This window comes from Solanum lycopersicum, chromosome 8 (assembly GCF_036512215.1).
Source record: "Solanum lycopersicum chromosome 8, SLM_r2.1".
In the NCBI taxonomy this organism is placed as follows: domain Eukaryota; kingdom Viridiplantae; phylum Streptophyta; class Magnoliopsida; order Solanales; family Solanaceae; genus Solanum; species Solanum lycopersicum.
Window position 1 is genome coordinate 62,308,251 of NC_090807.1, and position 24,468 is coordinate 62,332,718.

Consider the following 24,468-nt stretch of genomic DNA (forward strand, 5'->3'; position numbering starts at 1 on the left):
CTTTTACTTGTCCACTGTTCATTATTACTGTCTAGTTTAGAGAATCAAGAGATAATCTATTAGAGTATTTTATTTCTAATTTACCCTTTATTAATATAATCATTTTTCAAAAACTCTTAATTTATTATATTTTGATATAATAAAACTTTCATTGTCATTCTATTTATTGTTCCTTAAGGAATGTGTGAAGTTAATACTAAAAAGATAAAATTAACGGAGGGAACGTTAATTGAGAGATATTACTTTTAACCATTTTATCCCGTTAGAGTCTTGATATATTAATTTTTTTTCATAAAATATTTATTCTACTGAGGTGTTTATAGTCTTCAAGAAAAATTATTTAAGGATAAAATTAAATAAATTTTTTTTTGACTTTTTATAATGAGAAAAATAATTTGAGGTGATGATTTTAAACGAAACAATTGATTTTATAATGAAGCAAAAAAAGTGAGTTCCTAAGGAAGGGTAAAAATAAATTGTTAGGAAGTGTTCAAAATAGGCTACTATTTTAGGAAGTAACTAAAATAGATTTAGTGGAAGAAAAAACTCCACTTTATTCAATATTCTAAACATTTTTAGCTATTCTCATAACATATATATTTTAATATAGAACGGAACTATTTATTACACTTTATAACGTGCAAGTTATTCTAACATTTTGTAAAGTGAAACTTTTTCTTACACTTTATAAAGTGGAAAAAAAATTATGTTTTACAAAGAGAAATATAGATTTTACATAAGTTTCAACCGATAAAATAGAACGTTCTTGACAAGTCTTAGGCTCCTTTCTAACATAAATTTCAAGTATTATTAAATTGATTTGATTTCTTTAATAATTTGGAACTTGTACTTGTGATAAAAATGAAGTAGGTATTTTTCGACTATAATAAAATTACAGTCAGTACTATTTATACACATTCTTTTGTAAATTAATGAAAGAAATTTATGATATCGGACATTAATTGAATATTTAGCATTGTGTTTGAGAGGACAATTATAATAAGAGTCAAAAATACCCCTTGACTTTAGTTTATCAGTTGACTATACCCCTACCGTTAAAACAAACTTATATTTACCCCTGTCGTAACCAATTTCATCATTTGTACCCCTTCATCAACGAAAATTCTCAAATTGACTCAAATTAACCCAAATTTTTAAAAATGACCCATTTCTCATTTTGAATCCAAAGCCGCGACAACTAGTTCAAACAATCACCACTTTCCTCTCTTCCTCCCACAAATCGCTACCCAAATCGTCTCTCCAATCCTACCTTCCTTACCTCACTCAACTCCGACTCCGACATTCTTCGTCGGCCTACACATTGCCACTGGATATCACTCGCTATCAATGAGAATTGTTTTTTACTTTAACGTTTTGCCTTTAGTTATTTTGGTTAATTTGTTTTTCTTGTTGTTTTTAAGTTGTTTTTGTTTCCATTTTCTCTTTGCAGAAATGGTGGAAGTTGAAAGCTAAATCCCATTTTGAACTTTTTTTTAAAAAAAAAAGTTGAAATCTTGTTCTTATTCTGAATTTATATCAAAGTAAAAAAATTGAATCAACAAGCTGATGAATTCACAAGAATATATGTTGTTGGAAGTGTGAAGTTCTTATGGAGTAAAGATATAAAAATATTTTTTTTATTCAAGGAGGGAGAAGACGAAGAAAAATTGATTTTTGGATTTAATTTGTCATGAGTTCTGTTTTATGGGTTGGATTCGAATTTGGGTCAAAAAACAAAATCGGGTAATTTCAATTGAAATTGGATACATTTGAGTAAATTTGCAAATTTCCATCAAATTAAAGGGTACAAATGATGAAATAAATAACGACAGGGGTAAATATAACTTTGTTTAAAAAATATGGATATAGTCAACTGATAAATTAAAGTCGAAGAGTATTTTTAACTCTTTTCCCAATAATAAACGATATTTCCTTCTATGTATAATTTTATCATCCCAATAAATCATAAACTCTAACTTTGGGGGGTAGAAGACATTTTCTTTTGGAAGATTTTAATTAGTAATAGTTTTGGATTTATTTCTTTGTTCCTCATAATCACAATATCTCTCATTTAATTAATAATAGTTTTGGATTTGGATTCTAACTCTCTAACTATCTCTTTACTTTATCGTCTATTTGCTTGACATTATTTTTTGTTAATTTTAGGATAAAAAAAGATTCAAATTCCCCGCAAGACGCCTTTATGTTTTAATTATTTTAAACTAAATTGATCGCGACTTAAAAAATGATAACGAAAAAATTTTGCGAGTTAAATAAAACACTTAGCTAGTAAATTAATTCTTCACTTTCAAACAAACTCTAAATAATTTTTTATCTCAAAATTAAGTTAAATATTTTAGCCAAACAAGTTCGTTGATAGATAACCGCAAGTTAGTGGATATTTTAGGTGCCGTAAAAACCTTCCTAAAATATTAATAAGAGCGTCCGAACCTCTCTTTAAAGATTTTTCAAATGATACTGTTTAAGTCTGTTTTCTTGATTTTCCTAAAATTAAGTGACGACTCTAAACAAGTCTACAATAACAATATAAAAATATTTTTCTGTAAATAAAAACATAACAAATTAACTACTAGTGATAATAAATTTAAATTAATACTTTTTTTAATTTTAATATTTAATATAAGTCAGAATAAGTAAAAGGTCTATTTATATACTTTACAGAAGAGTTACCAATGAAATCAAATTAATACAATTTAAGAATCATATTGGTATTCAAATTGCTACAATTTAGGGAGAAGTTAAAGAAAATGATTTAACTAAGACATCGGGTTTCACACCGGTATGTTTTTATAAAAATATACAATTAAGTATATATTCTCATCTCAAACCTCTCTCCATAATCTTCTTCAAAAAGATTTCATAACCATCTTTGTTGTCATGTTTATAGAATCCGATAATAATCGTGTGATATGATTTTAATTTTTAATCTCATTCTTAAATATTTGTGTAATTTTTTTGATTAAAGCAAAATCATAGGTTGAGTGATCAATCAACCTTTGATTTGATCACACAAAAATATTAAGTCTTTAGTTTTTTTCTTTTATAAAATATAAAGTTTTTCAGTTTGACATAATAATATTAAAATATATACGGTAGATAATTTAAGTTATGAGTAAGATGTTATTTATAATGTATCACCTTGGACCTTGTAAATTTTTTTTTTTGAATTTAAAGATTTGATTAGTTTAATTTAATGTTTTAAAATATTTATATTATTGAAAACTAACTAATAATTCTTTCTCTCTCTCTCTTTTTTTATATAAAATATCGAGAGATTTTCCATTTCATTTATTAACTTTAAAAGTGTCTAATAAAAGTTTTTAAAGAAACCCATAAGATTCATTTTTTCAAATATTGTGACCTTATAATTGCAAGAAATAGAATTTGAGCAAACAACACAAATTTTATTAGTTTGGATCTTAATTACGTGCGCTCATATTAGTTTAGAAAATTACCTTCCTTATCACTTTTTCTTCACCAAATACATGTATTTGGCGCAATCAGATGATACATGCAGGTTATTAAATATAATTTGTTATAAATACATTGTATTCAAGCGTGATTTACATGCATCAGAGACGTACTGACTCTCTCGCTAACCTTTCTCCTATCTCCCTTGCCCCTCTCTTCTTTTGTTCATCTCTCCGTCTCTCGCTTGCCTCATATGTATTTGTATTTCAAATTGTATCTAGTATAAAAAATATAGGAAAAAGGGTCTGATATACCCCTCAACTTTGTCATTTAGAGCTGATATACCCCTTGTTATGAAAGTGGCTCATATATATCCCTACTTGTAAACAAATGACTCACATATACCCTTTTTCTCTAACGGAAATAGAAAAAAACTAATTTTAATCTAAATTTTTATTATTTTTTTCTAAAAAATATAATCCCATATGAGTAAATTTAATCCTCGTCAAACATATCTTTTTTGACTTTTTTTTATTTCAATGACTTATTTATAATTATTATTTTGATAATCAAATTTATTCATGTTTCACTAATATTCTTGTAAAACTTATTGTAGATGACCAAATTTTTTTTTTTTTCGAATACGAAATTAAATTACAATACACACAAAAAAATAGTTTAAATTTTTTTTCTTTAAACCAAGAAATGAAAGAAAAAAACAAAATAAGAATAAGAAACTTAAATAATTATAATAAAAGAAGTCAAAAAATAATTTATGTATGAAAAAAATTAAAATATACCTTGAACTTTGATAGAAGAATCATATATACCCCTAAATAAATTTTTTTAAAAAAATTAGAAGTAATAAATTTAAATTTAAAATTAATTTTTTAATTTCCGTTAAATGAAGGATATATGTGAGCCATTTTGTAACGGCAGGGATATATGTGAGCCGTTTGTATAACGATAAGGGCATATATGAGCCACTTTTATAACGAGGGATATATCAGTTCCATATGACAAAGTTGAAGGGTATATCAGACCCTTTTCCCAAATATATATATATATATATAGTATCAAAGATACATGTTGAACTCTCACTTGCTTCTCTACCATCTTGCTCGCTCGTCTCTCTCCTATGTCGCTCATAGTAATATACTTATTCTTTCTGGCATAACCTTTATCGCCAGTAACATCGAGGGCATATTTGATCCCCACCATTTACCAGAGGATAAATTTGTTTCATTTCACACAGTGAGGAACAAATTTATCTGTTCATATATAGCCTTTCATCAGTCTATATATCATCTGTTCATTTAGGCAAATTAGTCAAGTAAGAACTCAATGTTCATTCTACCTGGAATTAAAATAGTCCAGTAAGGTATCTGTATCATAACATGAAACCATTTTATCTCCAGTTTCACTCCATAAAGCAATTCATACGTGCTCGTAGATACGAACTTTCTCCATCATCGTACACAAAAAAAATATAGTCCACCAAGGTGGTTTACACAGAAAATTTGACACCTTCATCATCAGCTGATGTTCCCTTAAATATTGCAAGCTTTCCTTTATGTTCCAGCACCTTCAAAGCTCGCATAAGAACTGTACGGTCTATTCCATGAAGCTCTGAAAAATCAAAATGCCAAAGACAAAGAAGAACATAATAGCATAAGATTCCATAAGTCCATGAAGGTTGTCAGAGGATAAATCGTAGTTAAACCATGTAAGCGAGTTCATTACTAAACATCAAATACATACAGAATAGACAGATGTTAAACGTAAAATGTTTGATCCACTGATATTTCTAGTACATGTTTATGATCAAGTAGTTCAAGATTGAAATAAGCACATGATCATATTAGAAAAGGAAAAATTGAAAGCGTAAACTCTTTTAGTGAAAATACGCTTCGTGCATAGTAGGGAAAGTGAACTGCCAAGACCTAAGCTAATATATGCAAAACTATTTGCAGAAAGAAGAAAAGAATAACCAATATTTTTTTGAAAAAGAGAAAACAATATTGGTTATACTTTGATCTTCTTTCTTTAAATATTTTGCATATGTTAGCTTCGGCCTTTAACTATTAGTGGTATCTAATATCTTGTAGATTCTAAAACCGAAATTTTACCTGTTCCACGGGACTCCACCCCAGAACGTATTTCTTCAACTGTCATAACACTGTCTTCCAGCCCATTCTCCTTCACCTAATCAGACAGATAAAACTGGCATAAGGAATTTGACAAGGCTCGGTAATGGAGCAGATTGCCAACACAAAAACAATGTGACAAGGTTGAATATACTCCTGTTCATCATTTCATTCGAAAGAAAACCCGATACCTGCATCCATCCCAAATATGGTAATATAGCAGTCTTCCAACAGGGAACCTAATTGCTTAACATTAAAATTGCATTTTTTATAGGATGACACCCCATAAGAAATTCGACTCAAATGACCAAACTGAGAGAGATTTCAGATAAATTTAAGAAGAACAAGAAAGCAGGAAAGTGGAAGCTACGCAGAAGAAGGGAAAAGGGGTCACTGATGACTGATGATAAACACGATCTTGCAGCGCCACCTTTTATAATGGATAACCCATAGAGATGAAAAATGGTTCTATACTACTCACAAAGTTTACAATCAAGTCTGCCCAGTCTTGAATACGATGCCATAGAACTAGGCATTTTCTATGACCTTTATCCATCCATTCTGCACGACCTGTCAAGTAGATCAGAGTCAGAGATCTATCCTTCTACAGTACAACAGACTCTCAGTAAGGTCCTATACATTATTCACGTGGCAAGATCACTTACCATCAGAAACCAAAGCCGAGAGAAATGCCTCCCTAGCTTCATGACTCAGAGATCCTGCACTATCAAAGATCATCTGTATTCAGTTGTGGCACACAAATATTGCCACCATTCCAGATTATAAAAGATTTTCATCCAGTCCGAGGCATGCTATACCACATAAAGAGATAATCACATTTTCTTTTAGCTAAAAAAGCAAGGATTTTGCATTTTCCTAATAGAAATCAACCAGTACCGGCAAGCTTTACCACCTAATGCTATTGTGATTGAAATTTCTTTTGTCTATGAACAGACATGCATACTTAATGGCATAGAAAAACTAAAGGATCTCTTCAGTAACCTTGTGCTCCAGAGGAATAAGTATTACAAGTCACGCCGTTCAACTTTAGAATCACATAAATTTAAACAGTTTGATCATTTATATGAATTTCTTACTTCCCTAGGTAACATTTGCAGAGGAAAAGAAATTCATTGGACGCAACGTGCATGTGGTTTAAAGACAATTTTTTGTTGCCAGATAAGCTAACGTGAATTATTCCATGGCATGCTACTATAATATAATTTCATACTATTTTGGTAAGTGGTAACATAGCAGAAATTTTCTCAATGGATCTGAAACTTTTAAAACATTTTACATTCTATTGTAATGATATTTACATTTTGCTCTTTCTCTGTTTTGCAGCTGTTTCTTATTAATTTCCCCCTAACCGTCCCACTTCCTTGGAAATTAGATGGGTAACCTACCGATTCACATGTAATTAATCCATTTTCTTTCCTGGTTGTAGGATAATCTTTGTATCATTGGTTATTTTCAACAACAAACTGAGAAAATCAGCATGAACATATTTTATGCTCCTTTCATGCTGGGACTAGATCATCTCAGTTCAAATGTGCATGCATGCATGAGAACATCTATTTTGTTTCTGCTTCCTTGCTTAATGTCACGTGCATATTCGTTTTGACAATCTTGTAAGAATCCAGAGGGTGATAGTTACTTCTTCAAATTTAAATGAAACTCATTTCGCTTCGGGACATCCCAGAATGTGGACACCATTTCATTTCTATACAATTTTCAAGACCTTTAAAGAATTCAAATTCACAACATATGCATTTTATAGCTCTGTTATATTTTCCCATAAGAAATCATAACTATTTTAACTCTTACTTCAATATTTTCTTCCATTATCACTATTATAATGTACACTTTTTGAACAGATTATCACTACTATAATACAAGTCAAATTAACATCTTAAATTTCACATGAGCTGGAATACAGGCGTTACTATTTTGAGTTCCTCTGGCATTCAAGATCACTAGCTGTTGTTGTAAATTTAACCCACCCTACTGGATTTTTACCCAAAGCAATAATTTGGGGAATATATATAAAGCAGCTCCTTGGCAGAAAATCAAATATATAAAACACTAATAAGAAGAAGCACTCACTTTCAATAGCAGCATTACTGAACAATGGAAAGTCTACCTCCAGCGCAATTACAAAGATCTTTTGGGTTCGACAGAAATCAATTATGAGCTCTTTCCATAGTTGTATCTGCTTCTCCCTAGTTTCCCTCACAGGCTGCAAACTGGGGAAGTAAATAAATTATCATAAAACTAGAAACAACTTCCTGTTACAAATTAAAAGGAAAAAGTGTTTCATCCGCCCAATAAAAGACTGGATGGAGATGAATGGAACAGGTACAAGAAGTACTTGGTGATTACTTGATAACATACATTAGCTTACCAGGAATGCATACGGACAACTGCTTCTAGGTACTTTCCAGTTATAATATACACAATCAGAAAGCAATCCAAACCAGTGTTACAAAAGACGAGCGCCTCCTCGCCTTTGGCGAGAGGCGAGGCGATGGGTCCTCGCCATTCTCTGCCGAGGCGAGGCGATAGCAAAATGGCGAGGAGTGGCGAGGTGTGGCGCTACAATGGCAACAGAAAAGGCGCCGCCTTTTTAATTAAAAATATTTGACTTAACAATATTAATCAAAATTAGGGTTTTTTTTAATACTTTTGAAATTTCTGCTTTCTCCATCGCGACTCTCGCTCTCGATTGACTCTCTTCTCGGCTCTCTTCTCCAGTTCTCTTCTCTTCTCCATCGCTGTCTCTTCTCCCTCGCTCTCTTCTCTTCTCCATCGCTGTCGGCTTCTCCATCGCGAGACTCTCTCCAGTTCTTTCTCGCAAAGGAGTAGAAAGTACATCTACAAGTTCATCTTCAAGTAGGAATCGGACACTGATTGATGAAGAATACGAGGAGGAAGAAAATGAAGAGCAATATAATGATGTAGAGGATTTTGATCTTCAAGAGTTTGATAATTTTGAAGAAGAATAGACTTTTAAAGTTTTGGTTTATTGTATTTTGAATTGTTTGGTCTTTAAAGTTTTAGACATTTTAGTATCTACTATTGGTTTTTGAATTGAATATTTGCTAATATGTGTTATTGCTATTAAGATTTTGAATAAAATATGCAATTAAATATTTTTAATTTTTGGTATTAATTGACGCCTTTATTCAAAAAGGCAAGCGCCTCGCCGCGTGGCGAGGCTGGCCCTTGTCGCCTTTTGTCGCCTCTCGCCGTCCACAACACTGATCCAAACTAAATTTCTGCAGGTACATCTAACTGATTTTGACATCCGAATAATGAGACTGCCTCCATGCCCTGATTAGAACCTTTCTCTAGGAATCATTCTATTTACATTCTCCTTATTAGCAAATACATCCATCCATCATGTACCCATAACAAATTTAGTCCTAAAGCAGGATGGATAGACTCATATAGCTAAACTCCACTGATGTGGGAAATTGGGATTGAGGCCTAGTTGATTGATAGCTACTGCTGTCAAAATGCAGGTTCACCACAACGTCCAAGAAAAGGTTTTCCATATATTTTGACCAGACAAGTGAAAATACTAAATCCAGAAACTGCAATTTATAGCCAAGATTTAATACATATAGAGACATGGAAATAAGGGGCAGGAGCAAATTACGTGAAGTAGGGTGGATAATTAAAGAAGTTAGGCAGCTTGAATTCGCCTAGCTTCTGCATCTTTCCTGAACTACTTCTTTCTCTGCCTTACACCTGCTCATTCAAAAGTACTACTTGTAACAAATAAATATATAAAAGAACAAAGGAAAGAGAAAAACATCACCAAAATAAAACCCAATATTAGGGGTAGTAAAGTCTGGTTGGGTTTGATTTGGACAAAGTAAAAATGAATTAAATAGAAAAGGGGTCATAACCCAACCTGTTCAAATCTGCACGGGTTGGTTTGTGAATAATTCTGGTCCAACCAACATCTTAAGAATAAATTTATCCAAAAAAACAAGTCTGAATTCAAAAAACATATTTGTTTACTGTGGGCTATTGCACTTCCTACAAAAAGATAAGCATTTGCTTGACATTGGCAAAATGGCATCAAAACGACAAAGAAGGTTCTTTTTCCTGCATGCTAATTCAAAAGGAAGTTCAGGTAATATATCGTGATTTCAAGTCATCAAATGTGCTTATGGGTGATGACTTCAAGCCAAAAGGCATATATGGCATGTGTTTAGTACAATTCTTTCCGTCAAAAAGGGAAAACGAGTTCCTACATTTGATCCAAATCCTAATCAATCTAACACCTAGTCATTGTTATCAACCTAAACTGGACCACAGAAAGCATATATGACATGTGTTGAGTACAATGCTTTCCGCCAAAACGGTAAGATGAGTTCCTACATTTATCCCAACTTCTAATCAATCTAACACCTAATCATTGTCATCAACCTTCAATACCTGAAAGTATCACCAATACACACTCCTTGTAGTACCTTGTTGCCTTATCATACACCTTTTCTACTAACTGTATCTGTATGTCACCTAAAATACAGGCAAAAGATAAATAACAGTTTCCTCTTCCCCAATACACCTCAAGAAACAGAAAAAGAACAAAACTTCACATAAAATTAGCATCTGGGTGGCTTTAATAATGGAAAAAAAGGAAAATAAAGACAAAGAGTACATACTCAGCAAGCCAGAAACTCAGAAACCCAAACTTAACTACTGCAATAATCCAAAGGTTCTCTTTAGAGATGATGAAAGTTATAATTACACGAAATAAAATCTTTAATCAAGAAAGAGAATATAATAGAAATTACCACACGACACCACAGTCGATGCTCCAAAGTTGCAATTTCACCCACAAAAAGAGGGGCTATTTTTCGTCTTTCCTAATCTGAAGCACCAAAGTTTTCACTTGGACACAACAATCTGTAAATTAGGTTATGATGAAACTGCAGGAAGAGAATGATCTGGTTTATTTAGAGAGAGAGAGAAAATTGAGAAGCTTTGAAGAGAAAGTCACGTGCAGAAAGTTTTGCCTCGGTTGAAAAACTCACGGTGGTTAAGGATGGAGACAGAAAATGTACCAAATTTGGATTATTAATGCTCCAATAGAAAGAAATAGGACTATTTTGAGTCATAACTCAAAGATAGTGGACCATTTTAAGCCTTTTAACAAATGGGGTGTGAAAAAAAATAACAAAGAAAAGGAAAAAAATGAAAATGGAGTGCTACTTCTTCACTTGTCGTCGTCTTCAATTCGATTCAAGATTGTCAATCACAGTGGCACCACCCCACCCCCACCACGAACCCAACAAAAGTTAGTATCTTTTTCTCTATCTTTATATGTTGAGTTTAAAATATGAATGATTACTTGTCAATCTTGAAAAATCCCAACTTGAAATTGTTAAGTGGACTTGGAGCTTTCGACTTTATTTGAAAATTTGAATGGTAAAAGATTTGCCCTTTTTTCGTTTTCCCACTATTTGTCTATTTCCTGATTTGTGATCTGGCTCTATTCTTTGGTGTGGTGGATGATTTTGAGTTTAGCTTGTTGTTATATTTCTTTGAGGATTTTAGAGGAACCCATGTTGAAACATATAGTTTAAGATGCTCTATATTCAGTTTAACAAGTTATTGTAGTGAAATCAATGATCTCCCTTTTCTTTGATTATACATCATAGTAGTTGGGATTGAGGTTTTGGCTGCTGTTACATCTGGTTCTCTGTTTGTTACTCATGTGACACTGTTTGACTAGGAATTGGGTTTAAGAAAGAATGGATGACTTTTGGAACTTGTGATCTAGAACAAGCCTTAGAGGCTATAAATCAAGTCTCATTAAGGGTAAAATTTTAAGAATTATACTTAAATTGTTTCTAAATATATAAAGTAACATTCTTTTTCGGATAGTGGAAGTAGTAGTCTTTGTAGTTTGGTTAGAAATAGGTCGAAATGGAGAGGATTGATGATTTAGCTGATCCCAGGCTAGTTTGGGATCATATTTTTATTTTTGCTTAATAAGGCATATTTGTTTGTTGTTGTATTAATTGGAGGGCTTTTTGTTCTTTTATTACGCTTCATTTTGTCTCTTTATATTTTTCCCAAGAAAAACAAGTACGTTATCGGGTACTTCGCCCCTGCAGCTTATCTGTCTTGGATTGAAGTTTTCAAGCTTTACAAAGTGAGAATTATTAAATAATGGCAGTGTAAGTTTGGGATGTTAATCATTTGAATTTTCCATTTTATGATACTTTAGTAATCCAGTTACATTTGTATTAGTATGTCTGATTTTCGGCTCATTGATGGAAATAGAGTGGCCTCTGCTCCTGGAAAGGTTTTGATGACTGGTGGTTATCTTGTTCTGGAGAGGCCTAATGCTGGTATTGTACTGAGCACAAATGCTCGTTTTTATGCTATCGTGAAGCCACTTTATGACGAAATTAAACCTGAAAGTTGGGCATGGGTGAGTGATATTTGCTGCACTTAACTGAATGATCAATTAATTGGAGTAAACATGACCATTTCTCATCTTGAGAAGCACCTTTTATGTATCTCCCTACGCTTTATTCCTACTGTAAGGTAGTTTTCTTATTCCTTTTCAGGGTTGGACAGATGTTAAATTGACTTCTCCCCAGATGGCAAGAGAAACCATGTATAAACTGTCTCTTAAACAGCTAAAGCTTCAGCCTGTTTCTTCAAGGCAAGTAGTTCAAGTCTCGTTAGTGAAAATAATATTTTTCATTTTATGCTTGTGAACTTGCAAAATAGTCTCTTGTTTCTACTTTCTTTATGAGGTCCCAATGTGCATTGATGATTGAGTTTCTTTTGTAGATAACCAAATTTGGTGTAGGTTTTCTACTTTTTGGTATACGGCTTCTACAGGAGTTTACTCCATCACTAATAAAATTATTTACTTTTATCAAAAAATGTCTGTGAATTTGCTGATTTTTTTTTAAAAAAAAGTATTAAATGTAACTTGGCTACTGTATTCTTGATGAATTTGATCTGTTTTGTTATAACATGAATTATGAAGTCATCTAAATGACGAGCAGTGTAGTAACTTATATTTTTAGTCGAATATCAGTGGATCAAGAAACCCCTTTGTAGAACATGCAGTGCAGTATGCTGTTGCAGCAGCCCATGAAAGACTTGACAAAGATAAGAAGGACAGATTGCAGACACTACTTCTGCAGGGTAATGTCCGACACTCTCACCTTTCTTATCTGTGGATGATGACGTTTCTTTATACGGGACTCACCTCATAGTTTTTGTTTGTAAAGAAATTAGAAAAATAATTTCTCAAACTGCATTATCGATGCAGGTCTTGACATAACTATCTTGGGTTGCAATGAGTTCTATTCGTATCGGAATCAGGTGCTTTTGCAGCTTACTTTATATCTCTGATATGGCATGTATCTCAGTGGTAGATAATTACCTGTGAGTCCAGCTTGTTGGCATGAAGTGAAATTCGGTATTCAGTAACCACCATTCCCACAGTTGTCGACGTAATATTTTCTAATTTGTGGCAGCTGTTTCAAGATTTACAGTGGGCAGGAAAAAAATTCATGAGTCTATATAATGCCCTGTCAATTTTAAAATAAAGGTGTTGCACAATTTGTTGAATGATTTAATGGAAAAATAGTGCTGAGTTCTACCTCAATCCTAGAAGTGACCTAAGTTGGCATAATAATCAATTTGACCAATTGCTGGACTAATGTTTGACTAAACCTTTTCTAAGTTCAGAAGATAACAATGGACAAAATATATAATTCTTCTTAGAAATACTTTGAAAAAATAAAAAATTGATTATGCCACTCCAAGTTGATTTATACAGTTGATGTTCAAATCTTAAGCTTAAGATAAAAAGTAGAACTAGAGTAGACTACTTGAACAGAAGTCACAACTGCAGAAGTTGTTAAACGGAGTGACTAGTCATGCACCAAATGAGCACATCATTTGTAAGATTTACTTCACTCATGGAAACAAATTTCTGCTTAGTAGATTTATTAAGGAAGTTACGGTACTTTATATAGAATATAAAAACAATTCTACTAGGATTTGTATAGTATATCAAAACAAAATTGACTCAAGCTTCAGTCATCCTGATCATCTTATTGCTAAGACTTATATATCTTGATCACATTGCGCTGGACTATAGGGACAAGAAATTGCAATGACATTGATACGGGGATTTTGTATGGTTGGAAATGGTCAACTCGGATTAATCCTTTGTAATAATCATTGACTGAAATATTTAACTTTCTATCAGATTACATTGTGTAACAAATGCATAAGCTAAGATGTCGAAGATGTTATGCGACAAACTAGTTTGCCTTTATTCTCTAGTTTGATAGTAATTGAGACCTCTCTGTTACTTATTTATGTAGATTGAAGCACATGGGCTCCCTCTTACACCTGAGTCATTGGCTTCCCTTCCGCCTTTTGCTTCGATCACTTTCAATGCAGAAGAATCAACTGGAGAAACTCGCAAGCCTGAAGTTGCAAAGACTGGATTAGGGTCATCAGCAGCTATGACAACTGCAGTTGTTGCCGCCTTGCTTCATTATCTTGGTGTTGTGAACCTCTCCTCTTTGGATGAGGACCAACTCCAAGGAAAGAAAGATGTAGCTGATCTTGATGTAGTTCATGTGATAGCTCAAACTGCTCATTGCATTGCACAGGGTAAAGTTGGCAGTGGGTTTGATGTTAGTTCTGCAGTTTATGGAAGTCAACGCTATATCCGCTTTTCGCCTGAAGTGCTCTCTTCTGCGCAGGTCTTCTTCATATTCCATCTATCTGATTAATTTGTTGACATAGTTTTGATCATAGATAAAGTATTCTGTTAAGTTTTCTCAGAGGCTCGGTTACGGGAAAATAGCCCGAACGGCTTCAGCATATATATTTTATCATCATATCATATATTATTATAAGTGAGAAGCTCCAAAGTGAAAAGTTGAATTACCATTTTCCCCCTCTACTAAATTAAAACTTTTATAATTTTCATATATATATATATATATATATATAATCTTCTTATTCTCATTTCAAAATCTTGACCTTTCAAATTTCTCACACAAATTTTAAAAAAATACAAATGAGTAATTATTCCTTAAAGACAAGAAATTAAAGTAGATGCATGTATCTTTTAAAGTTAAATTTCATCTCTATCTTTTTTATATTTATTTTAATAGTATTTGACCTTTTAATTTTCCATGTGTCTTTTCATGTTTCCATAATTTTGTCGTATAAATTTAACTTTTCTAAGAAAAACTTTAATTTACTATTCCTACAATTCTTGTGTGTAGGAACTCTAAAATTTATTTCACTCATTAAATTTTTTTTCTTTCATCTTCCAACTTCTTTTTACATTTTCATTCATATTTTAATATATAAAATTTCTATGTTTTATTGGTTGTACATAGTTTAATCTTCTCAATAATATTTATTCTTATTAATTTAACATTCGTTAAATACTCTATAAAGTGTATCATAAGGTGGGTTTGTCCAATTATTTCATTTGCCTTCTTTGGTTATATATCTCCTCTAAAAAGAGTCTTACTTCAGATAAATCTATTCCAATATAATTGATTTAGCTACAAATATTGACCAACACTTTTTTGTATTATTGCTAAGCTAGCGGCATATTCACTTCTTTTAGTATAATATCTATTTATGAAAAGCTTCTGTTGCAATAAAATTCAAATTCAGATACAAGTTGATCTGTGAATGCCTTTGCATATTTGAACTTTGAAATGTGGACATGGACTATGCTTGGAGCACACAAGTTCATAGTTGACTGTGTGTTCGTGTAGTTTAAAATGGTATGAGATACACGTGCGTTGCACGTGTTCGAGAACTAGTAATTTAATATACCAAAGGCTTACTTTCTGATGCTCATTAATAATCCATGTTTAAATTACATAGCTTTTGTCCTAAGATAACAAAGTTAATGTGCTCTTTCTAAATTGAGATAACTTCATACAAACATGATGAATATTTTGCATCATTCAAACCCCTGTGAATTACATAGCTTTGACTAAGAGTAATATACTCTTTCCGAATTAAGATAACTTCATATGAAGATGATGAATATATGACATCATTCAAGCCCTTGGGTCTTTGGTTAAGTGGTAAGAGCCTGTGTGTGATGTGTGAATTATGTAGATGAGGTGCAAGTCACGAGTTCAACCTTGTGATGTACCAAAAGCCTAGTATTAAGAAGGGTAGAGGGGTGGGTCTTTATCCACCAAGTTTCGGACCATGTGCCACTGGCCCTCATGAATTTCTCGCTTACTAAAAAACAGAAGAAAAAAAATGTATCATCACTCAAATATTGTTGCCATCACTACATGCTTCAGTGGTGCTAAAATCTAGCTTGGTCACCCCCAAGGCCCAGTTTTTACCAGGATTAACTATCTGTTCGCATTTTTCCAAACAATGAAGAGGGAACATAGTAATCGGGGGAGTGGTAACCATAAAATTACCTAAAGGGTTAATCATTTTTCCTCCAGTCCAATCCTCATATTGCTGTAATGAAAAGCCTTGATTTTCAAAATCTTCAGTTGGTTCTTATTCTGAGGGTATAAGATTAAGGAATGGTGTCGGGGTTTGTATAACGTGTCAGGGGAACTTATGGGACATTTGATGCCTGCTTAAATTGATCCTTCAGTTAACGTGAAGGAATAATTCTCCAATCAATCAATCAACTATACCTCATTTACCAAACCAGTTGGTGTCAGCTATATAAATCTTCGTACTCATTACACTCCCTCCGGGTAGATGTCATCCCAACCAACATCTGCTAATTACTATGCGGAGTGATGATTGTGGATTTGAATCTAAATCTATCGAATCTAGTTCACAACTGTTCTGACATTCTTTTGGATTAGCAGTTTGCAGGTATGGCTACACCACTAACAGAAGTCATTGATGATGTCCTAAAAGCAAAGTGGGACCATGAGAGGACCAAGTTTTCATTGCCTCCTTTGATGACATTAGTGAGTCTGATATACTTTCCACAACTTTATGAATATTAATCTAGTGAAAAATAATGGATTGCTCATCTGCTATAAGCTGGATGATCAGAATTACTGTTTTACATGTTAGGCGACCTTTAATGACACATCTACACATTCTCTTTTGATCTCCATTCTCGTAGCTGACTACACAGCTGGTTGACTATCATACCGGCTGATAGAACTATAAAACTAATTTCAGCTTCAATTGCTAAATATTGATGTCAAGTGTAAATTTATCCACCTGGTGTTTGGGCTAAGCACTCAAATTTCTTTTGCAGAAGATACTCAAACCTCTATGATGATGATATGATATTTAACTTTCACATAGGTCAATGATCCAACCTAGCATGCTTTTGCTGGTCCTCTTTTGTTGAGTCCCCTGATTAGCTATATAAACGAAATAACTGAAGAAGTTGCCTGACTGAATTTTTTCCTTTTACTTGCCACTTCAATGGATTTGTTCTTGCTCTTCCTAGGCATTTGTACTATAACAGAAGTTGTCTCAATATTGAAGTGTTAATTGTATGTGATGCACACTAAGTTGCTGGAGCTAATAACTGAGCACTTGCAGTTACTTGGAGAACCGGGCTGTGGAGGATCTTCAACTCCATCAATGGTTGGAGCTGTTAAGAAATGGCAGAGGTCTGACCCTCAGGGTTCTCTAGAAACATGGAGAAGGTTATCTGAAGGAAACTCTGCTCTTGAAGCGCACCTAAATACCTTAAGTAAATTGGCAGAGAGATATTACAATGCTTATGAATGCATCATCAATGCCTGCAGCCTACTTCCTGCTGGAAAGGTAAAGTGGAACTAGAACGGAGCTCGAAAAGCTTGTGTGATCCTCTGAACTTTTCCCAACAGTTTTTTGGTCCTCCGTGTTTCTGTTCACAGTCCTCCTTGGGCAGTTTTATGCGAGTCCTAATCTTGCATTACATTTGATTGCCGATTTACGTCCTCACAATTAAGGTTTTACTATCTCTCATTCTTGAAAGCTGTCCCTCTGATTCTCATATCAGTGAACTCCTTCCTACAATTTACCTTGCAGAAGTATGCAGCTAAGGGCTAATATAATTATTCAATTTGCATCCAGTCCTGCCTGTCACAAGAATCATACTTGAGATCAACTAATTGCCTTTCTTCTAATTCAATTAACAGAATACCCCCCAAAAAATAACTTCTCAAAGGGTCATATTCACAACAACAGTATACCTAGTGTAATCACAAGTGAGGTCTGGGAGGATAGTGTGTATGCCTATCTTATCCCTACCTTGTGAAGGTAGAGAGACTTCAAAGGTCCTATTTATAGCCCAAAGTTTCAAATGTAAATATTTTGAATATGTACAGCAATCGGGTTCTCATTACTTTTTGGTATAATTGTGGAATCTCTATTCATAGAATATTATTTCAAAGTTTCGAGATACCTTTTTCATTCGAATTTTGAGTTCTTCTGCTTTTAACCATGAACAGTGGTTGGAGAGAGCAAATGAACCCACTCAAACAGAAATTGTTAAAGAATTATTAGGAGCTCGAGATGCTATGCTTCGGATAAGGTATCAGATGCGGAAGATGGGAGAAGCTGCTGGAATCCCAGTAAGTTCTCCAATTCCATATAACTAGACTGTTTCTTCTCTTTTCTTTCTCTTATCACTCCTCATCTATAAATGAATTACTTCAGATGCAAATTTATCAAGACATCGCTCTATCTCAATGATGTAAAAGCAGGCTTTGTTTCTGAAGAATTGAATTGTAGTGTCCATTTCCTTTGGGTCTCTATAAATGTCCGAGAAGTAAAAAGAAAAATTGTTAAAAAATGAAGTAATGACAAAGTAATATTCTTGCATGTATTTGAATCAGTGGAAAAAAATTCTAAATGAGAAAGTAAAGTAGGTTCCATTCAAATTCCTACATCTGTTGCAAAGTTTAGGAGTTTTGAAGGGACATGGTTTCTTAATTTAAACTTTCTTCTGCTTTTCAATAGACACTTCGCTAGAAAATTATGTTTTTCGTCTAATTTACCTTACTGCAGTTTTCTCATGGAACATATTTCGATGACCTTGACATTCAAACAATGCCTGTAAGGTCAAAAGCTCTTAAAGTGCAGTGCACTGCTGCCTTATTCCATGTTTATGACCATTTCATTCACCTTGTACACAATTCACAGATAGAACCAGAATCGCAATCTCAGCTTCTAGATGCTACAGTGAATATGGAGGGAGTCTTGTTGGCTGGCATTCCTGGTGCTGGTGGATTTGATGCAGTTTTTGCAGTTACCCTGGGGGCTTCATGCGAAAATGTGACTCAAGCTTGGAGTTCACTTAATGTTCTCGCAATGCTAGTAAGAGAAGATCCTCATGGTGTGTCCTTGGAAAACAACGATCCTCGAGCAAAGGAAATTACTACAGCTGTTTTTTCAATTCAGCTTGAATAATGATCTGGAAGTTGGAGATCACTTGCAGTTGTTCACTTTACTAGTGCCATATGACTAAAACATAAGATCTTAAAATATTAGAATGTATAGATTACCTTTCTAGTTCAGGTAGGCTGAAGTTTCAAAACTGCAAGGTCATAGTGACCTCCTCCTATTGTTTGAAGAGGGCAAGTAATTGCCATGAAAAAATAAGCCAGATGAGAGCCTGCTCTAGTTCTATGGATCATTGAATCAAAAAATAAATCTTGCTGGAAATGAATTTCTCTTTTACTTCATTGTTCAAATTGATTGTTGTCAAATTTTATGGATCAAATATTTAGCTCCAGCAATGAGAGCGCGTCTATACAGGATCATATGATTTCTTGTCAATTTCTTATGGATTCCAGGATTGGCATGATTCTGAAGTTAGGTGCTAATATTGTTTCATCTTTGAACTGCAGAAAGCATGACGATAATTATGAAAGGTAAGTTTGAAGGGAAAAAGAATATGTATTCACCAGTAATCTTTACAAGAGCAAGTTCCATCTTTGAAATGGTGGAACTGATTTCTGTCCCTAACAACGATATCTCTTTCATAAATCGTGGAAATAAGTTTAGTGTATGTGTGACAATCACTACACATTCTGACATTTCTCACTATTCTTATAGGAGAACCTTGAGATGTTTTTATAAGTGCAAATGCAATTGCCAGCTTTTGACAATGAGTGCTCAGTCTTTGCCTCTTTTCTTCTTCATCTACATCAAACAATACCAATGATGTATCTGGTGAATACCCTTCAAATTTCAGTTGCCATTCCATTTGGTGAATCATATCGTAGACCTCATCACTGCAGGTATGTGACCTATCTTGTGACACAAACTTGTAGAGTTTTCTGTCTGCTTCAACTAAGCAAGAACCAGGTACTTGAATTATCCCTTCATTAACCATTTTTGTCCGAATTGCAGACATCTTTTCCCACATTTTAGCTTGTGCATATATATTGCAGAGCATCACATAATCACTAGCATTTCTTGATTTCAACATGAAAAGATTCTTGGCTGCTACTTCTCCCAACTCAACATTCTGATGAACTCTGCAAGCACTTAGCAGACTTCTCCATAAGACGTCATTTGGCTCCATTGGCATGCCTTTGATGAGCTCCAAAGCTTCCTTGAGCCTCCCAGTTCGTCCCAAGAGATCAACCATACACCCATAATGCTGAATTGTTGGCTCTATCCGATGCTCCAGTCTCATCCTGTCAAAACATTTTAGCCCTTCTTCAACCAGTCCAGCATGACTACAAGCACTCAAAACCCCAACATAAACAACATCATCTGGTTCTATTCTTGCTTTGAGCATTTCATGGTAGATCCTTAGAGCTTCCTCTCCACGCCCGTGCAATGCCAACCCTGAGATGATGGCACTATAGGACATCTGGTTCTTGTTTGCCATTCTTTGAAAGAGAAACAACCCTTTCTCTAGACATCCACATTTAACATACATGTCTATTAAGGATGTCTCTACTATAACATTGAGACCAGTCATGTTCCTTAAAAGATATCCATGTGTTGCTTTCCCAAAATCAAGGGCATTCAAATGAGTACAAGCAGAAATCACACTCACCAATGTACTTTCCTCTGCCCTCCAACACCCCTCAGAGTTCATTTCAGCAAAAACTCTAAGGCACTCAGACCATAGTCCCAAATTAGCATTAGCTGCAATAAGTGCACTCCAAGAAGCTATAGTTCTTTGATCCATTTGCTCAAAGACAATGCAAGATTGCCTAACCCCTCCACACTTCCCATACATATTGATCAAACTGTTCTGAACAAACACATCATCCTCATGTCCAAACTTAAGAATCTGCCCATGAATCTGCTTTCCTTCTTTGAGTGCTCGAATTCGAGCACATACTTTAAGAAGTGTAGGATATGAGAAATTATCTGGTTCAACCTCATCTTCAATCATATGAACATACCAAAGTAGAGCTTCTTCCAAGTTCATATCTTTAACATATCCTCTTATAACAGTATTGTATTCAAATGAACCTGGATCATCGATTTCATCGAAAATCAAACAAGCATAATCCATGCTGCCCCATTCTGAAAGTGCACAAGTGGATAAAAGATTGCCTGCACAGAAAGAGCTACAAATGAATCCAAGTTTCAAGATTTGGCCATGAACTTGCTTCAATTCCCTCATATTGTTGCATTTCTTGATCATAGAAATCCATTCTTGTTCCTTCAAGCTAAAGTTGAGTTCTTGAGCTTTTGCATGGTATTCTTTGGGTATCAAGAATGGAGTCTGATAAAGGACTGAAGTCCTCACCATCCTGTTTTACACCATCATTTAATTTCAAGATTTTCTAAGCTTGATGAACTGATAAAACTCACTAGTCACTAGTGCAATAGAATCAAGATTACAACTTTGTGCTATGAAAATATTAAATTTTTGGAATTGGAAAAGAAGTGAAAGTAGCTTGGAATCTTGAACATTTTCTTGATTGAGACAACTAGAAAGAGTGCTCTCATCCATGAGATTTGGAAAGTGAATTTGAACCAGAAAAAATCTGCCAAGTCATGAGACATGTGGAAGTTGATAGGATAATGTTTTTGAGTTGATGGGGTCCACAAAGTATGGAATTAAAATATATGTAGCCACTCATATAGTCCTATTACACTTTTGGTAAATGTTCTACAATTTTCATTGGTTAGCCCAAAATGAGATCTATTGATACAATATCTAAACTGGAATGACCCTGCTAGTAGACCCAAGGAAAAATAAATTGAGAGTCATTTATTAATGAGTTGAAGGGCTCGTTTAGACATGTGATATGAAATTTGATTGATATAAAGTTGAAGTTTTGTTTGTACTTGAAGATTTTTCAAGTTATATTCTTTTTCTTATAAACATGAAAATGCTACAAGATGTGAATTATCGAAATTTTCTGAACTTTTATATATTTTTACCAAAATGAGCAAAACTATTGTTCATAAACAAGATATCAGAATACTCTATGGCACCGCATTGATATATTGCATTCTTTATGTTCCCTTTATAAGTAATGTTTGCAATTACAAACTTTCAAATACAAATAATTTTATAAAGATCTACTAGTCAATAATAGTAGTAACTACTTATTCTTAAATATAATCTTTCGTAACAATCTTATCATCCCAACTCCATTATGAGTCAAATCATGATTTCTAATGACACGTCTAAAAAAATACTGATTTGAAATCAGAATTTTATATCGCGTGTCCAAATACAAGCTAATGGTAGATAATGAATTCCCTTGTTATCTTCTTCAACATTTAATTTTCTCTCATAATTCCAGTTTTATAAAGCATTCTTCTTATTTTCTTTTTATTTTTCAATTTTAAATGTAAAATAATATAATATTGGAACCCCAAGTCTTCTTTTTTACAGGCCTGAGGCCCCATTTTCATTTTAAAGCCCACATCTCTTTTTTAGTTAGCCCAACATTCATTGCCTATAAAGTTTTCATCACTTCATAATATATGGGTTTGAAGCTAAAATCGCTTTGAAATATAATTTAAATTTAGCTGAATTTAGGCTACGAAGCATTAGAAAATGTGTAAATTAGGTATATAGCATTTTATATAGTAATATTCTCAAGTTATAGCATTAGAGTTTGAATTTCAGTGTATAACGTTTAATATTTCAATTTATAGCATTTTATTAATAAATATAATGTTAATTATAATTTATTAAAAAAAATTGTTATTAACAATTAATAAAAAAAGGGATAAATTAACAATGGATAATTAATATACCTAATTAACAAACGGATAAACTAATAATGGAAAATGAGATATTTTATTAATTACATAAAATGTAGTTAGCACATTTTGAACTGTACACTAGCACGTTTTAAGGAATTTTAATTAAAAATTAATATTAGATTAACACGTTTTTAGGGATATCAAAAATTTTCAGATTAGCATCATTGCCTTAAAAATCTCTAGTTAGTTTAAATGATATTATTATTTTTTTATTTAATTCCTTAAAAAAATCTACCATATTTTAACGATTATTTTCAGATTTTTTTCAAATTGGCATTTTGAAATCTATTTGCATCATCGTTACAATTCATCTTTTTTCCAAATTTTCACGATTATTTTCAGTTTGGCATCAACGTAGAAGTCATTTTTTCCCAAAATTTCACGATTATTTTTAGATCTGCATATTTCAGTTCGTCTTTTTAGTAACCTGATAAATTTTGGCGTTTGAAACAATTTGATTTGATGTGATGAAGAACATTATGTCAATATTAATTAAACATGATGGAAAGTGGAATTCATCGTGTTGGTTTTTAATTATGATTTGTTTTTTTTAATTATGATTTGTTTATTTTAATTAATTTGATGTTTTTTACATGTAGAACAGTGCTAGATTTTTTGATAACTGTATTATCTGAAAACAGTTTGTATATTATTTTTTTTGAATGAAATAGTCATGTTACGTATAGCTTATTTGAAGTCTGGAGTTTGTATTATTAGTGTATGAAAAGTATACGCAACGTGTATCAAATGTTTATGAAAGTCCTTTTTTAAAAAAAATATATTCTAGTTTCTATTGAAATTAGAATATATGTTTTTGTATTAATTTTTTATTGAAATTATATTGTGTTTATTTAATTGGAGTAGTTTATAGGACAGTGAATGATATATTAAATGTGTATGAAGTATGTATGAATTATATAAACTAATTATAAATGGTCATCTTTTTCCAAAAGTTTTCCAATTTAAACTTGTGGTAAAAATTTGACTTGGGGACTTTGTCAAACTCTCCGAAATTTTCTGCAATTAATCTATTTGGAACAGATGGATCAGAAACAAAATCAGAAATTGGTCAAGATTTTAGATCGGTTACAACGATCAACTCTTTTAAGTCAAAACGTAACTCTGTACCATTTACATTGATAATGAACATGTCATCCCTGCCAGTTTCAAATTCAAGAAGGAAAGTATGACACAACAATTGACATCGGATTTTTATGTTATGTATATCATAAAAAAATCCAAATGGAATTTCTTGTAAAAATTGGTGAAACTTATCTTGACCGAGGAAGGTCAACAAATCAGCAAACAAAATCATGTTGATACAGAAAGATAAATGTGTTTGAACCTTCTTCTCCTATAAAATTTGTAAAACTAAATTATTACTTTTTATATACCATAAAATTCCATATACAATTCTATATTAAATTGACATTCAATTTCATACACAAATCATACAAATTATATACAAAATTCATACAATATAAATACATATTCGATGGACATTTAATTCAATTCATACAGAAATCATACAAATTATATGCCTCAGTTCATACACAATTCATACAATATTAATACATATACGATTTTAAAAAAAACACTAATATGTGACTTTAAAACTACATACTAAACTCATTTAGTATGAATATGTCAATTCATACATCAA

At 32.8% G+C, this 24,468-nt stretch overlaps 3 protein-coding genes across 9 annotated transcripts; 1 reads left to right on the forward strand and 2 right to left on the reverse strand.

Annotated features, from left to right (window-relative positions):
* Positions 1-4,761: 4,761 nt before the first annotated feature.
* LOC101265760 (vacuolar protein sorting-associated protein 25) lies at positions 4,762-10,719 on the reverse strand. 5 transcript variants are annotated; one of them, XM_004245923.5, is made up of 9 exons: positions 10,391-10,643; positions 10,259-10,295; positions 10,029-10,112; positions 9,241-9,332; positions 7,686-7,825; positions 6,245-6,298; positions 6,061-6,149; positions 5,562-5,637; positions 4,762-5,061 (listed from the first exon to the last, which is right to left on the reverse strand). In XM_004245923.5, exons 4-9 carry the CDS (start codon positions 9,297-9,299, stop codon positions 4,940-4,942), a joined length of 540 nt encoding a protein of 179 aa, XP_004245971.1. In that variant the 5' UTR covers positions 9,300-9,332; positions 10,029-10,112; positions 10,259-10,295; positions 10,391-10,643; the 3' UTR covers positions 4,762-4,939. The 5 variants fall into 5 exon arrangements, with proteins under 5 accessions (XP_004245971.1, XP_069144657.1, XP_004245970.1 ...); XM_069288556.1 differs by having other exon boundaries at positions 10,259-10,292; positions 10,391-10,619; XM_004245922.5 differs by lacking the exon at positions 10,029-10,112 and having other exon boundaries at positions 10,391-10,679.
* Positions 10,703-19,388, forward strand: PMK2 (phosphomevalonate kinase 2). Of its 3 annotated transcripts, none has more exons than XM_004245877.5 (11): positions 10,703-10,893; positions 11,717-11,779; positions 11,886-12,036; positions 12,176-12,273; positions 12,658-12,767; positions 12,895-12,947; positions 13,961-14,347; positions 16,466-16,570; positions 17,163-17,390; positions 18,059-18,181; positions 18,753-19,388. In XM_004245877.5, the coding sequence occupies exons 2-11, from the start codon at positions 11,772-11,774 to the stop codon at positions 19,017-19,019; spliced, it is 1,530 nt and encodes a 509-aa protein (XP_004245925.2). In that variant the 5' UTR covers positions 10,703-10,893; positions 11,717-11,771; the 3' UTR covers positions 19,020-19,388.
* A 100-nt stretch (positions 19,389-19,488) lies between these two features.
* On the reverse strand, positions 19,489-21,568 carry LOC101257993 (pentatricopeptide repeat-containing protein At1g31920). The gene has a single exon (XM_004245897.5). It carries the CDS (start codon positions 21,328-21,330, stop codon positions 19,513-19,515), a length of 1,818 nt encoding a protein of 605 aa, XP_004245945.1. The 5' UTR covers positions 21,331-21,568; the 3' UTR covers positions 19,489-19,512.
* Between the last annotated feature and the right edge of the window lie 2,900 nt (positions 21,569-24,468).

Coding starts and splice junctions, on each gene's coding strand:
- LOC101265760 (XM_010327286.4), bottom strand. CDS start 9,299: ATGCAGAAGCTAGGCGAATTCAAGCTGCCTAACTTCTTTAATTATCCA. Junction 7,826..9,240: donor AATTATCCACCCTACTTCAC/GTAATTTGCTCC, acceptor TTACTTCCCCAG/TTTGCAGCCTGTGAGGGAAA. Junction 6,150..6,244: donor CTCGGCTTTGGTTTCTGATG/GTAAGTGATCTT, acceptor TCTACTTGACAG/GTCGTGCAGAATGGATGGAT.
- PMK2 (XM_004245877.5), top strand. Junction 12,768..12,894: donor GCAGACACTACTTCTGCAGG/GTAATGTCCGAC, acceptor TTATCGATGCAG/GTCTTGACATAACTATCTTG. Junction 17,391..18,058: donor GCCTACTTCCTGCTGGAAAG/GTAAAGTGGAAC, acceptor AACCATGAACAG/TGGTTGGAGAGAGCAAATGA.
- LOC101257993 (XM_004245897.5), bottom strand. CDS start 21,330: ATGGTGAGGACTTCAGTCCTTTATCAGACTCCATTCTTGATACCCAAA.